Raw genomic sequence first — 12,184 nt, forward strand, 5'->3', positions numbered from 1 at the left:
AGATTGTGTCACAGCTGAGTGTACAATTTTCACCTCTCTGTGTAATTTTGGTGACATAGTTAGGGCTTGTTGCTTGCAGGGGCGTTCACTCCATTTAGAGCCAGCAGTTGGTGTGAGATTAGTAGTAATAGTATTGTGAGTCGGTGTAAGTTTAATAAGCGTGTCAACAAATATACAGCGCTGTCAATAGGTGTGAAGGTATTTATGGTCCCATAGTAATTTAGTAATTCAACCAAATGTCTGTGATGGGAAAAGGCTTGTTGGTGTTGCACACACTTTCACCCGGAGCTTATCTTCACATGCTCCGTGGATGTGTGTTAGAGACACATTCCCTAATTTTGCTGTTGAATGAAAGGAGGACGAAGGGTGAAATTGGAAAATATTACACATACCCTAAAGGAAAATAACACACTTGTGTTAACATCGGTTGACACAGTTAAGGTTCCCCCGGAGGAGGTCTGCAGCTAGGGACTCATGGGAGGTGTCATGAATGCAATTTACAGTTGAAAGGAGGAAAAGATAAGGGGAAGGAAAAAAAGCAGCAGGTCTCCAGGACTGAAGTGGGTTGCTCTTCATGTGGACTCACAGTGTCCTCAGAGGAAGAAATTTAAAGGCAAACGCCTCGCAGATACATCCATTCGTGAGACCAGGCTCACGCTTAAATTACTTCCAATAACTCATTTTCTGCAGGTGGCCCACCTGGACAAAACATGACATCATTGACTCTCAGGCTTCTGCCCCGCTCCGCTCGCTAGAGGTCGCTGTGCATCTCCGTCAAACGGCTGACGTCGGGGTGACGTACCAGGAAGTGCGTCGAAGACAACAACATTGCAGCTGGCTAATCACTACTCCAGCGTCAAGCTACATGCTATGGCAATAACAGAAGAAATGAGAGGATGACAGTTCAGCACAATCTCAAACTCGTGCTTTAATAAACGCTGCGGTGTGGCCATTAAGCACCCCAAAGGTAAACAAGTAAGTCATGATGTCATTCATGTGCTTCGTCGGCGTTAGTTTGGCTAACGCTAGTTAGCGAGCTACACTGAGTTAGCCTGCTACGAGCTAAGTTAATTATTGACTTGTTAGCTAAACAACTACGTTATTTAGTGCCTTACTTTTGTACCGACGGTGTGTTTGTGTATTTGAGTTTAACCACTGCATTGTCACTTGAGCTCACAAGACATAATTATGAGCCGGGTTGGTTCTTGTGCAACGTTGAACATGAAACATTGACACCATATTCGGTTGTAAAAGCCGTCCACATTGCTTGTTGCCAATGTACAGAGCTACCTGGCAACGCAACAGCTACAAATCTGAACGAAACGGAAGTTGCTGGAAAATTCGGCATACATGGGATAGATCGAGTAGCAGCTGTATTTATTATTTATTTAGCTGTGTGACGCTGTAGACAGACCCCAACGCAGGGAGCTGTATCAGAAGTGCATAAACACGTATATGCTTTTCGGGAAGCATTTCAAAGACATTCATTAAGCTAAAAATGTAAGTATGAAAAGGAAAAGGCCACATAGATTTCCATGTTTGTCAAATGCATTGTTGGCAGAAATAGAGAAGTTGCTATTGGCATTGACTGAGAAGTATCAGCTGACTCCAACAGCATCCCAAACAAATTACTTTAATTTCTTGTACTGCCTGAGCCGAACATTTCCGATCATTATACAATTACAAGTGTGTTAGAGACATTTGGAAGAGAAGTAGACTCTTACTATTTACCAAGAGTTGATCACTGTCATTTGCTGTAGGGTTTCTTGTCATTCACTGTGACACTTGGTGGGGGGGGGGGGGGAGACAGTGACATTTCCAGGCCCCTCCAATGTCCTCTGGCTGTCCACCCCAGTCGCCTGCCGTGGCGAAGTCTGAGGTGGCAGTGGAGGGAGAATGCCCGCTGCTGGCAGCCACCTTCGCCTACTGGGACAACATCCTGGGACCGCGGGTGCGCCACATCTGGACGCCGAAGGGAGACCAGCTGATGTTCCTCAGCGACGGCGAGGTCACGTTTTTGGCCAACCACACGCTCAACGGGGAGATCCTGCGCAGCGCAGAGTGCGGCGCCGTGGACGTGAAGTTCTTCGTTCTGGCGGAAAAGGGCGTCATCATTGTGTCCCTTATCTTCGACGGCGAGCTGAAGGGGGACAAGAATACGTGCGCCTTGTCCATCATCCTCCCACAGGCGGAGCTGGCCTTCTACCTGCCTCTGCACACCATCTGTGTGGAGAGGCTGAAGCACGTCATCCGCAAGGGACGCATTTGGATGCAGAAGGTACCCCACCTGCCTCTCCCCGATCCCTTGACTTCTCGCTGTTGGACACGAGAGGGGGCAAATTATTCTCCTTCATAACCATAAACCTACTTTAATACCTGATCTATCCTCTGTTCCTGATGGGGAATGGATATTAAGTCATCTATCTCCTCTGTTTTACCCATTTGGGATTGCAACAACATTGCCGGAATAATAAAGTTGCAGCCTCCCAACACAGAGGACTAAATTAGCTAATTAGGTCTGAGAGCTCCTACAGAGAAAGCTAGTGAGGAGGTAATAATCGGGGGAGGCAAAATAATATAACACACAACACTAAAAATATATCGCTGTTGCAGACACTGCTGTTCACAGTGGATCCACTTGGTTGCATGTCAACCAGTAGTGTGCATATCCCTGTTACTTAGGTTTACCTTTTGGATAGTGTTCCTCTTGTCAGACTGTCATAGTAAATATCTTAGTAGATTTTGCCCTTTTTTGGTGCTCCGTTACTCATCTTGTGTTGCTTTGAAAATGTATAGAAGAGTCCTCGTTGCTGCCAAGTTCCGCTCACTGGCCTTAGGACTGAATATTGATCCTCAGTAAATTTTTTGGCACTGACCATGATGCATCTGCATTTAGCTGTACCATTGAGTCAGGTACAGTTGGCATTGTGTCTGGTCAGAATAATACTGTTGTTACTTCTTACTTATTCTCTGGCGTTTTTCCAATCTAAAATCATTATTTTATTATTTCTCATTATCAGATTTTTTACATAGTATTTTATGAAGGCATAGTTCTTGCACAGCTGTGTGTATTGAACCATTTCAAACAGCTGAATGTACCTTTTCACCTAACGTTTTTTAAGGAGTGTTTATAGTAGTTGCTAAATTACCTCAACACTTTTTCATAGTGATATCATAATATGAGAGTAAAAAAACATCTAAAACATGGGCCCCTCAGTTTTTTAAATTTTTTTAACAAGCTGTTACCAATATATTTATTATTTTGTCCATCCCCCGTGAACCGCCAAGCAAAATGCAGCGGTAACTCCACAGTATCAGTTCTTCTCGCTCTTGAGCACGATGCAGAACATGCCGTTCGAATCCTTCAATCGTCGTGTCTCCTCAGTCCACCGGATGTAGTATTTCTGCAGCGCTTCAGTTCACTGTTTCCACTTCCCTCGACCCCAGGGCTACAACATCATCTCGGTGCTGAGCTTGGAGATTGTCCCCATCATGGAGCTGTTGGCCTCGATGAAGTCGCACAGTGTGCCAGAAGACATAAATGTAAGCAACACACACACACACACACACACACTCACATTACCGATCATATTTTGGAACTAGCTGTGATCAACAAAAGAACTAGAAACCGTAACGATCGATTTTTCTTTAAACCGGAGTGTAAAGCTTTGGGGAAACGGTGTGGATCATGTTCTTGTTGATGGCAGAATGAATAGCTTGTCATCCAGGCGTAATGGTTCCAGTGATTGACACTGAAGAAGAACATATCAGTTCCCCCCCCCTCTTTCTCCAACTTTTCTGTTGTTTCATTATTTCACTTGTTCAAATAGCTTCCATTTCCAAGAGGTTTAAATTACCCAGGTTCCCTGCCTAGATTACCACCCAGTGCGATTCAACACATTTGCTTCCTTCTAATATGCAAATGCAAAGAGAAAAAAAGCGGCACAAAAGAATCTCCCTGGAATCTGTCTTGCTTGTTTCCCACATTGTTTGCACAATGGTACCTTTTGCATTTTTCATTCTCATCGCTGTGCCTGCAAATGTGCCCAAGAGCACTTTTTTTGGTGTCTTTGTTGAGGCCAATTTTTAAAACGACTCATTTGGTTTTTTTTCCACTCCCGCTGAGTAGATAAAAGACACCGTGCTAAATGATGATGACATCGGGGACAGCTGCCACGAGGATTTCCTCCACAAGTAAGCACTCTCCCGTACAGGCACAGCTAAGACAGATGATGAACAGTGCCCATTTAACACCCATCAGCCTTCGGATGATGACTAATGGCTCGCCACTTAGCCCAAGTTTCCTCCTGAGAAAGGAACAACCCGGCGTTAGTGTCGAGACTCCGGATAGTCCATTCCGGCAGTGTAGCTCCCAATCGCTCTCGAGTTTAACAGGATTAGCTCCGCATCCTGTGGTGATGACAAAGCATCCGTGCACTGTCATTTATTTACTTGAATCTTAAGGATGTTCATAGCCGATGGAGCTTATTTAATTAATGAATTAATTAATAAGAGGATAGCAGGCTTACGGAAGCCCTGAGAGGCGCATAAGTAAAGAAAATATGTTTTCTCTCCTGTGTTAGGGCCTTCAACAAAACCCAATTCTCCTGATCAGAACAAACTTCATCGCAAAAAAAACTTCTCTCCCACTAGTTTCAAAGATGGAAAAAGCAAAGGCACTTTGTTTTTCTGACAAAACCTTCTTTCTCTTTTCTCTCTCTCCTTACTCGCCTCTCAGTGCTCCCGCACAGACTCGCTGCATGCTCGAGCCAGTGTAAGATTAAGCTTAAAACTAATCAGTACGTTTTTCGTGACCATCAAAATGATGACAGACGGTCATGAAATTGACTATTTATTTCGGAATATATTGAAAAAGGGCCAGAGTATGAACCGAACTGCATGTAAATTCAATGATCACTGGGCAGCTGTAACTCTCCACTGGCCCCCTCTCAGTAAAGCCTCATTTCAATCATTATTCCTAGAAACTGTCATTGGCGATTAAAGCGGAGCTAATGGAGCTAATTGGTTCTAATTTGCATGTCTCTGTCTCCGCGGTTCAGGGCCATCAGCTCTCATCTGCAGACCTGCGGCTGCTCAATAGTAGTTGGAAGCAACCCAGAGAAAGTAAATAAGGTAAATGCTCTGTATTAGTGGTCGCACACAAACACATTTGTAATAATAAGTGTCTACATAATTTAGAATGTTTTGAAGTGTGTTGTTTTTGAGTTTAATGAGCCCCCCGTGCACTTTATTCACACTCCGTTACAGCTTGAGCCGACGTTTTAAAAATATCTGTCGGGTGTTTGGCAGTTCGGTAGCGACCGACCGCAACATGAGAAAGCTCGTCGGCTTCTCCTAGTGGGCAGAAATCAAAATCAAATGAAGAAAAGTGGGCCCTGCCACCCGACGAAGAAAAACTGACATGGCATTCGTTGTTATTTTAAGAGATCTGCGGCCGCTCGCAGTTTCAGCCCAATGGATTTCCACCTTAATTTGTGGCTTTGTCGACTCGATACCCGAACTGAGCCCCAGTTAGATCGTAACTTGTATTTGTGTCTCGCAACAAGCCTCGAGCCGAACGACACATTACGGTTTGTTACCAAAATGGGGCTTCTTAAGCCAATTGTGTGCTGAGCTGTAGCTCCTTGAATAAATGTGCTGGCCTGGCCGGCGAGCAGACGAAAAGCAAATGATTTCCTGTCCATGTTTAAACGGTACACCTAATTCAGCATCGGTGCATGAGTTTGCACACGCCTTCGAATGGCAAATAGCTGCAGTGATGTCAGGTTTTCCTTCTCCTGAAAGCAAATCAAACCAGGTATTTTCTGAAGGCCCTTCTTTTTTTTCTTTTCTTTTTTTAAATGTTCAAATCTGACTATTTGTTTGTTGTTGTTTTTTGCAGATTGCGCGGACTCTCTGCCTCTTCCTCACCCCGGAGGAGAGGAAGTGCTCCCGCCTCTGCAAGGCTGACTCTTCTTTCAAATATGACACGGGCCTGTTTGTCCAGGGCCTGCTCAAGGTAGCCACCAGTTCCCCCTCATTATGCCGCGCGATGCGGTTTGAGTCCCATCCTGGTTATTGTTCCCGCCGGCTCGTTTGATGTTGCCCGGCCTGATGTTATGACCTTGTTTCTTTTTTGACTTGAAATAGTTGCAATAAGATATTTGTATTTACTGCACTGCATGCGATTCCGTCCCGTTCAAATGCATGGCGACTTTTTGTTTTGTCGTCGTATGTTTTTAATTATCCAACAACAATGTTAAAGTTAAGGGTAAGCGTGCAGCACACATGTTTAATTTGTGTGATTATCTACTCAACATTACGATCACTTATTCTTTACTGCTGTTTTGCACTGGGCTTGGTGGCTCTTCATGTCAACAGGAACAGCACAAGAGGCAGCGGCACACAAACCTGCCGGTGCCTGTGAGCTCAGTCATTAGGAGTCAGTGCTGTGTTGCTCCTGCGGGATCGTCGGGGAGAACAAGAGAAACTGGCCCAGGGAGAAACGACAATAAAATTAAATTGGAAGCCGTGTGCTCGCAAAAAAGGGAAATGATTTATTAGACCTTCTGACCTGCATGTAAAGAAAAAGGGGAAAAAAACACAACTCATGAACAAAGAATGAACATCAGGGTAGCTTTAATAAACCCTACGTGCAAAGAAGCTTTGATAAAGTTGCTTCCTCTACAATGTCACATTTGATACACAGGTATTAATAATAATACCATTTGATACACAGGTATTAATAATAATACCTTATTTTTTTTATTCTCAGGACTCCACGGGCAGCTTCGTCCTGCCCTTCCGCCAGGTGCTCTACTCGCCGTACCCGACCACGCACATCGACGTCGACATCAACACGGTCAAGCAGATGCCGCCGTGCCACGAGCACATGTACAACCAGCGGCGCTACATGCGGTCCGAGCTGAGCGCCCTCTGGAAGGCGGACAGCGAGGAGGACATCGCCCCCGACACGGTCATTCACACCGATGAGACCTTCACGCCCGACCTGTAAGCCACACACACACACACACACACACACACACAGAGTATCTGTTTGCGTGTGACACAAGTCAAAGCTCTGCTTTTTAAAATTAAATTGAATTTGCGACATCCAATCAAATACAAATAAATGTTGACATGATATTCTAACCGCATGCCTGTTTTCTTCTTTTTAGGAATATATTTCAAGACGTCATGCATAAAGACACTTTGGTGATGTCCTTTATAGATGAGGTAAGAATACAGCAGCACCTTTGTTGCCTTGTTCTTTATTACAAGAAAAATTACAATAATATTTACGCTAAACCGAGTCAGAAGAAACGAGACACATTTTTTAATCTGATCTGAATCTTTTTTCACTTCTGTGCTTAATGACTTTAAGTTTATTTATTCATTTTTTTTAAATCTGTGGAAGAAAATGTTTTGGCGGCTGAAGATAATTTTTCTGTCAATATCATCCACATGAGGCTGGACGGCACGACTCGGTTCTAAATGGGAACAGAATAATTTTTCTTCTCCATAGATATCAAGTGAATTCGAATGTTGAGGCAAATCAGATGGCTCATATCTCAGTATTCTTCTAGCACAGGATGTCATAGCCAAAATAAACCCCTTCTCGTTCCCTTTCTGGTCAGGTGGTGAACCACATTGACTGAGGCAAGAACAGCGTGGGAGTGTTCATTTATTTTGTTGCCTCTTCACTTTTTATACACCATTCTGTTTTGTATCCATTTCTATTGCAAATGGTTTTTGCTGCGTTATTAAGTTCTTAAATGTGTTACTCAGAAAGAGTCACGAGGCTTTCTGCTTCTTAAATAATGCAGTATATTCACGCTGAGTGAGGATTCCACCAGCTGATGCTTGTTGAGGGGTTACTGCAAAAACAACAACAAGACTGTGAAATCATCAAGTAGAAGTAGTAGATTTATTATTTTTTGCTCCCTATTAGCCATCTATGACTAACCTTGTTTTTTTTACTGCTGTGTGTAATATTGTGAAGTTGTAATTGCCAGACACATTCTGGTATTTTGTCTGCGGTACAATGCCATTGGCTGGCTCTTATACTTGAACGATGCGCCCCAAACCTCACTGATCCACTCTCCAGAGAGAGAGACTGAATCAAAGGCTGAAGAATTTATTCCCACGGGTCTCAACCCATCAGCCGCTCGTGTGCAAGTACCCCCAGAGTCACAAGTTCTTCCTCGAGACAACAGCAATATGCTCCTCTCCCAAGGTCGGCACCAAGGAGGGGACCTTAGGGGCATTATTCCAGGCTTTTTACAGCAGACTCCTTAGCCGGGACTACTAATTGACTTCCTGTGTCGCACCCAGGTGTTCATGCTGAAGCCCGGCCTGTCCCTGCGGAGCACCTACCTGGCCCAGTTCCTGCTGCTGCTCCACAGGAAGGCCCTCACGCTGCTCAAGTACATCGAGGACGAAACGTAAGAGCTGTCGCCAGTAGTGGGACCAATAGTAGGACCAATAGTAGGACCAATAGTAGGACCAAGTAACCAAAAAGGAGGATTGTTTGGCAATAGACCACACACACACAGGACAAATAATCCCCAAATCTAAATAGCAGAGTTGATAATTCATTTACTCTTCATATTATTATTTTTTTACCGTTTAGAGACATAATGCTAGTGTTTTTTAATTTTTTCTGCATCTGGTAATGTTATCCTCCAATTGTTGTTGTTTTTTTTTTTTAACGCGGGGGGGGGGGGGGGGGTGGGGGGTACAGCAAGCTCACAAACACCACCAGGTAGATGTACATTGGGCTGGAGGAGTAAAAAACTACAAAAATGTGCTGGATGCAGAGGAGAAGGAGTTGAATATATGATCAGACTTTTTGCAGAAGAAGTAGCAGCAGAGAGAGATGGAATAAAAAAACAAGTCATAAGATGAGGTGAGTCATCCTTCACCACGTTCCGAACAGGCGGGCGAGGTATGACTGCGATGCATCGCAAACACTCCTGCAGTTGACTTCACGGATATGCACAAACACAGCAACGGAGAAACCTGAGCCGCTGAGTGTTTGAGATGCAGCCCGGTGAGATCTACACGCTGTTGGTTTACGATAGAGAGATTATATTTTCCCCACTGCGCTGATGAATGTGACCTTGTTCCGTTACAGTGCTGCCGAGCTGGCAACAACTATATGAGGCTTGAAAGATTATTTTTGAATAGTCACCAATGGCAACAGGCAAATCTACACTCATTATCTCCCTCTGTGTCTCCGTAACACCAGAATAGCAGCCATGTTCGAACGCGCTTTTGTCCGACTGGTCAACATCACACGCGTGACCAGGGGTGAGGTCACCACCATCCATTTGATTATATTTTTGCCCTTCAAAAGGAGTTTTGATTTGTACTTCACGCGGCATTCTCCTCCTCTTCTGCTAGCTGCGCCACCACTTGGTCGCTATTTCCTGCGCTTAGCCCCGCCCACAACAATTGTGATTGGTTAATCTCTCTGCGGAGATCTGGTCTGGCTAGGCGAGACATATTTTACAGTAACGTACAAAAGCTGAAGGCATGCAAGATATTTCAGACCTTTATTGGTCGAGGGCCGATGAAGGTCTGATCGATGATGATGATGATGATGATGATGATAATAATAATAATAATAATAATCCATTTAATTTATATAGTGCTTTTCAAGATACTCAAAGACACTTAATGATGAAGCAAGACTGTTAACAAGCAACGTGATGGTGTTACTGCGGCCTCTGGAAGATTCTGATAGGCAGTTTTCACATTTTACAGACTCAACAAATACACGCCAGATTAATCAATAATAAAAAAATTAATATTATCAGCTTGTGGAAGCTTAAAGATCTTTTTTTTTTTATTTAATGACGTAAGCGAAATGTAGCTCATGTCAGACGGCGAGTCAGGCTCACTGAGCTGGTTTATGATGCCGATCAGCGGTGGGAAGAAGCGGCTGCATGCCACGCGGGGCGATGAATCCTCGGCGGGGGTCCCAGAATGACAGCCCCCCCCACCCCCACACCGGGGTCTACACAGCACGTGTTTTGGGTCCCATGCGGTGGTCGTCCCGGTTTCACCACTGCACATCATCATCAAAGCTTTAAATTATGTTTTTACGATCGTCTTGACAAGAAAATGCTCACTCCTTGTCCTCGACCCCCCCCGCTGAGGCGCAGAAATGAGACTGTGTGCCAGGTGTCAAGGTGACCCGGTGGCTTTTGATGGCCCCACGCCAGACTCATCTCATTTAGACACTCACTAAATGATACAACACGTTAGAAACCAGCACTGAAGCTTTACGCTCTTCCTCTTTCTTAAAAGATTATAATTAAAAAAACGTCCCATCACCGTTATTGTACCCTCTTAAAGCCCCCCCCTGACTATGGATAAGTACCTCGTGCAACCTCACCGTGTATTCAGCCTCCCGCCCCCCGCCAGTCTTTCCCCCCTACTGTCCCCGTGGCGACCTGGTCACCGCTCCATCTGGGCTTGACGCACCGCCGTCTGCGCTCCCAGCAGAGGACTGACCTTCCCACTCCTTCAGGACAGCAGTCGCTCCCCGTTGAGTTGTTCTACTTCCAGGCCTGTCTTTCTCCTCTTGTTAATGACGGACCTGTGAGTGACGGACCCCTTGAGCAAATGCGTCAACAAACACGTAAGCGGCCCAGAAATATTTATTCTGGTCCCGGCGCTTCTTAATTTTAATGTTTGAGACCATTTCCACTCAAAGGGTGCATGTATTCAAAGCACCACAGGCCGTACGTATTGCGCTGGGGTTACTAACAGATGACGTTCACTTGTAGATCACACAAATTAAACACATAATTATTTATTATTTATATTCTTTTTTTAAATTGTATTTATTAAAATGTAATTATGCAGTCATTTATTAATATATATATATATATATATATATATATATATATATATATATATATATATATACTTTTCCCCCCTGACTAAATGTTTCAGGAATTGTAACCATGATGTTACACCCCAACATCCTCTTGTATTAATTGTGATTTTGAGTTGAACACTGACGACACAAGCAGACCCACCTACAGGTGCTCGTGTGAGAGGATGGAAGCGCCCCCCTGGTTTACGGTGCCGCTAACAGGCTGAGGTCCAAGGGCGCGCTATTATACAGGTGCCTCGACAAGACTGTTTATGCTCCGCAGCGGCATACATAATTCATGGTGGCGACCAGCTGCAGCCCGGAAAAAACTAGATGCTGATGCAAATCCTCTGACCCCTGAGCATCGTCGGCTGTTAGCAGTGACACGGTCTCCCCCTCCGCTTCTCCGCAGGCAAAAGGGGAAGAAGCCCTTTCGATCGCTGCGCAACCTGAAGACGGACCTGGATCTGACGGTGGAAGGGGACCTGAACATTGTCATGGCCTTCGCGGAGAAGCTGCGGGCGGGGCTGCACTCGTTCGTGTTCGGGAAGCCGTTCTACACCAGCGTGCACGAGCGAGACGCGCTCATGAGCTTCTGACGCCCGCTGCCATTATCGTACGGCGAATGGCAACAGATGTTGTATTGTCTTTGCTTTTGTTTTTGTTGTTGTTGTTGTTGTTGTTACATCAATGCCTGCACGTGTGTATTCCCAAAGGTGACAGTTAGTCTGAGTATTTGATTCCGCTTTGCTGGAATGAAAAGGAACACCAAAAAAAGCATTTTCGCCTTCCTTTTCGTGTCTCGTGAATTGAAGGCATGCTTTCAGAGACTGATCGTTACAGCTATTATGAGCCATTAGAATTAAAGTTCTGATATATTGCCTTGATCAACTGAAAGCATAATGTGAGTTTAATGTTTGACGATTTAGTCATGTATTCTTTGCCTTCTGTATTAATGTATGGCGTTGAAATTGGCTGAGGGGCCCACCAGGACTTTTTGCAATTTAATTTAGAAATCATATTTATTAAAACACGAGTTATCGGTTTCTTCGCTGCCTGCGTTTTACAATAACCTCAGAACCGTTTGAACTTGTGGATTTTCTTTTATTCTTTTTTTTCTTTCTTTTTTCTAAGAAATTCAATGAATGAGCCTGCGTGCTGAGTGTCAATGGTGCAGATCAAGTGGCCGTACAAAAAAGGCTGCGAGATATCACAAAATATTTCATTAAAGACAAACGACAAGTCACGGAAGTCTCATCGCATTTCTTCCCAACAAAGCAGATCCGAGTATGTTGC

General features: G+C 44.5%; 1 protein-coding gene across 7 annotated transcripts; it reads left to right on the forward strand.

Moving 5' to 3' along the window:
• The first annotated feature begins 532 nt into the window (after positions 1–532).
• c9orf72 (C9orf72-SMCR8 complex subunit) lies at positions 533–12,134 on the forward strand. 7 transcript variants are annotated; one of them, XM_034563231.1, is made up of 10 exons: positions 533–975; positions 1,761–2,278; positions 3,448–3,543; positions 4,130–4,194; positions 5,061–5,133; positions 5,903–6,019; positions 6,776–7,011; positions 7,179–7,236; positions 8,335–8,444; positions 11,301–12,134. In XM_034563231.1, exons 2-10 carry the CDS (start codon positions 1,832–1,834, stop codon positions 11,485–11,487), a joined length of 1,389 nt encoding a protein of 462 aa, XP_034419122.1. In that variant the 5' UTR covers positions 533–975; positions 1,761–1,831; the 3' UTR covers positions 11,488–12,134. The 7 variants fall into 7 exon arrangements, with proteins under 7 accessions (XP_034419122.1, XP_034419124.1, XP_034419123.1 ...); XM_034563233.1 differs by having other exon boundaries at positions 1,807–2,278; XM_034563232.1 differs by having other exon boundaries at positions 1,811–2,278.
• Positions 12,135–12,184: the final 50 nt, after the last annotated feature.

The sequence above is a fragment of the Cyclopterus lumpus genome, chromosome 22 (assembly GCF_009769545.1).
Source record: "Cyclopterus lumpus isolate fCycLum1 chromosome 22, fCycLum1.pri, whole genome shotgun sequence".
Taxonomy (NCBI): Eukaryota; Metazoa; Chordata; class Actinopteri; order Perciformes; family Cyclopteridae; genus Cyclopterus; species Cyclopterus lumpus.

What these genes read in the sequence shown, in the direction of transcription:
- c9orf72 (XM_034563231.1), top strand. Translation starts at nt 1,832, where the DNA reads ATGTCCTCTGGCTGTCCACCCCAGTCGCCTGCCGTGGCGAAGTCTGAG. An exon ending in GACGCATTTGGATGCAGAAG is followed by an intron (nt 2,279 to 3,447) that starts GTACCCCACCTG and finishes CCTCGACCCCAG; the next exon opens with GGCTACAACATCATCTCGGT. An exon ending in AAGTACATCGAGGACGAAAC is followed by an intron (nt 8,445 to 11,300) that starts GTAAGAGCTGTC and finishes GCTTCTCCGCAG; the next exon opens with GCAAAAGGGGAAGAAGCCCT.